Source organism: Adiantum capillus-veneris, chromosome 17 (assembly GCF_014529385.1).
Source record: "Adiantum capillus-veneris isolate H3 chromosome 17, ASM1452938v2, whole genome shotgun sequence".
NCBI lineage: Eukaryota > Viridiplantae > Streptophyta > Polypodiopsida > Polypodiales > Pteridaceae > Adiantum > Adiantum capillus-veneris.
In genome coordinates, this window is record NC_140947.1 from 156,536,611 (window position 1) to 156,540,160 (window position 3,550).

Consider the following 3,550-nt stretch of genomic DNA (forward strand, 5'->3'; position numbering starts at 1 on the left):
CTGCTTACATATAAGCCTTGTTCCATTGCAAAGACCACGTCTTGGGTCTAAGTTACAAAGAAGCATTACTGGAGCATTCTCTTCTAAGCACAGCAAATGCAGTGGATATCCACCACCAAGATCTAAGCTATTCAAGAATTCAATATTATATAAAGAAAAACTTTGGTCATCAAATGAACTCATAGAATTCGCACTCAAGTACTCTTTGGTTACACCTCCTAATTTTCCAAGAGCTAGGTTATTGATGGAATCAACATCCTTATTTTTGGGTGCAAGAATATCACGCTCTTGAAAAATTCAATAAAGTTATTTGTGGATGAGATATCTGCATATATAAAATCAATAAGAGATTAAATGTTGTTATCCTCGAGAAGCATATTAGGAGGCAACACGATATCATCATTAAGACAATTTACATCTGGACCACCATTACCAATGTCAAGTACCCATTTTGCAATGTGAGAACCACTTTCATCAATGTTACGATCACGTAAGCGCATGTTTTCTGTGAGGTGCATAATTTCAACATGTTTCCAAATGAATGAATGACATAATGAAGCATCAACTATATCCTCACGACGTCCTTTGGGGACAACAGGTAATACTTGTCTAAAGTCACCTCCAAACAACATGACCTTGCCACCAAAAAATGCATCTTTTTCCATTATGTCTCTTAGGGTTCTATCCACTGCCTCAAAAGCATATCTGTGAGGCATATGAGCTTCATCCCAATGAAGCTCGTCGTAGGAGTTCTGCATGATCGCTAGTCATGATATTACGTGTTGACTCACTGTGGATATCTATTGGTATTTTAAAGCGCGAATGAGCTATCTGATCGTTACTGAGAAGCAATGCAGAAATTCCTGATGAGGCACATGCCAACGCAATTCTACTCTCACCTCGAAACCGTGATAACAAAGAATTATATAAAAAGGTCTTTCCAGATCCACTTGGATAGTCCAAAAAGAATACATCCCCTCTGTCATGTTGAATGGCATCTAAGACTTTGAAATAAGCATAACGTTGACCCTCATTTAGTGTTTGTTCCATTTGTTTGGCAATACTGAATTGCTCCACAACATCAAACATTGTCTCATCTATAAGTATAATATTCTCTTTGCATTGCATCTAAGATCTTTCTAGTTGAGGCATACCAGGAAAGTCACAAAGTGTTTTCTCATATACTTTTATGAGACGATCACTGATCAAATGCCTGATAATAATAATCCACCTTCATGGATCACCCCCAAAAATAAAATTTATTAATTTTCATTCCAACTACTATAAGAGAAAAGATGAAAAAAATCCAAACCTGTCTTTGAACAATTTGGTTGACCTTTCCAAGAAAAATCTCAAGGTTCTATATATTATGAAGTCATTCCATAGTGTGTGATTTCTAAATATCACAAGGCCAACAAATCAGTTTAGATTTAATCAACATTAACCCAGATTTTTTATTTAGACAAAATCTCCTAAGAGCCAACATAAAAAGAGAAAATAGATTATGTAAAACACATTCATTTTCATTAAGATTTAACTTTTCATATGACTTTGTGTATTAGATTTTTGTGTATGTGTGTGTGTTGTTTTTAGACTTATACACAAAAGAACATAAGTTCAAAAGACAATTGGCTTTAGACAAAGGACAAAGTTACCACAAAAACAACTTAGTCTTTGATTCATTTTTTTACATCATAGTGAGAATGAGGTATCATTCTAGTGTTTTGTACATAAGATAGTCAAGAACAACTTATTCTGAAGTGAAAGAGGCCAAGTTCGACAATGATGGACAACAGCTTAGCCAAAAAGATCCTAAGTAAAGATAGAGTCTTCACTTGCATCCATATAAACAAGACAAGAGATTCATTAGCCTTGAATACATATTACAGGTATCAACAAACCTAATAGATGTTATCCATGTACTACTTTAAATCTTTTCAGTGCTCCTCACCTGCATCCATATAAACAAGACAACAGATTTGTTAGCTTTGAATATGTATTATAGGTGTTGACAAACCTATCAGTTGTTATCCATGTCCTACTTAAAACCTTTTTAACTTATACCTACCATCCATGTAGTGTTAAATATCAGCAAGTATGCATTCTCAAAACAGTAATCCATAGATGAAGTGATATGTGTGTGTGCGCGTGCATGCACACACGAATTGATTGTCTAACGATAGTTTGAATTATAAAAACTATTGAGCTATATAATGGGCCAGACTAGCATTAAGGTTACCTTACATCAGAAAGGAACGATATATATATATATGTCTACTAAACTTATTTGATATGTTAACAATACAACATTTTTTCTATATACAATAAGTTATTAGCTTAGAACATGTCTTTATATGTAGAACCGGTCCAGTATGTGGATTCACTGCTACAATCGTAGTTACTTTTGTAATTTCAAGGAAAGGATCTATTACCTATGTCACCATCCAAGAAACAGTACTGGCATTACTTGGGAAGACAGGTGTCAAGGACCCCTTCTCCTTGTTATCGGTGTCCAAAATTACAAAAAAACTAGCAACTAAGCGGAGAACTAGTAAACTTGTGTACAGTTTTAGTCAAAACATAAAATCACATGATTAGAAGCCCCAACAAAAAATTGGTCAACATCATTCATTTTACAAACAAATTTTCAAATTTACAGTCATTGCCATCAGAAATGAGGATTAAGGCTAGTATTTTGAAGCAAAAGGCATCAACAATTAAAAACACAAAGAATCTTTTTTGTATATTGTATATGTAGCTTTCCCCTATGCAGCTATAAATGAACACAAATATGTGTGCATGCAAGCACATATGGGAAATCCCCAAAACCTTTCCATCATTGACTCTTCAAAATGGCTAAAAATTAAATAATCGTAAAGAACCCTGCAAAAGCCCGATTAGGAAGAATTCCAAAGAAAAATTTGAGCTTAAAAATCATATTTGTCTCTACCAAAAATTAGGTCAAATCAAACTTGCAAATCAAGTTTTATGTCATTTTTGAGCAAGATAATAACCAATAATTTAAGCCAACAACTTTGCCAGTAAGTTTAAGTACGTATGTCATGTATCAAGTGTAATATAATCCCATTAGCTACTTGAATTCATGTTTTCTTGCATTGAAATCCAATTTTCTCTAAAAACATTTCAAGAAGCTTTTGACACCATCTTGTTCGTACGAGGCTAATATTTTCAAAAACCTGATCATAGCCATCTCTTATACGATCCTCACATGAGGCCTTAGGGCTCAAATATCATCTCAAAGCTAAATTTATTTACAAGTTGAGTTTACAATTGTCCTCTTGTTCGTCTTTGGGGACAATGTGCACACTAGGCCCTAGACAACCACACAAAGAAATGAGCATATCTTCTTGGTGTGTGTAGAATAGCTAGAACATAAAAAAGTGTTCTTATTTTTTGTGTAAAACCATTTTTGGTCCTATTTTCAAGCAAAATTAATGAAAGTACTTAGCATGATGACAGTCATGCTTCATCTATGACCTTAACTATAGCCACAGGTAGAAAAAGTATGTCCTTTGGTTTTTAAGAGTCC

At 34.1% G+C, this 3,550-nt stretch overlaps 1 protein-coding gene across 1 annotated transcript; it reads right to left on the reverse strand.

The window, feature by feature from the left end:
- Positions 1-350: 350 nt before the first annotated feature.
- On the reverse strand, positions 351-1,128 carry LOC147438380 (uncharacterized). Its single transcript, XM_086486743.1, has 2 exons — positions 792-1,128; positions 351-688 (listed from the first exon to the last, which is right to left on the reverse strand). The coding sequence occupies exons 1-2, from the start codon at positions 1,126-1,128 to the stop codon at positions 351-353; spliced, it is 675 nt and encodes a 224-aa protein (XP_086342869.1).
- Positions 1,129-3,550: the final 2,422 nt, after the last annotated feature.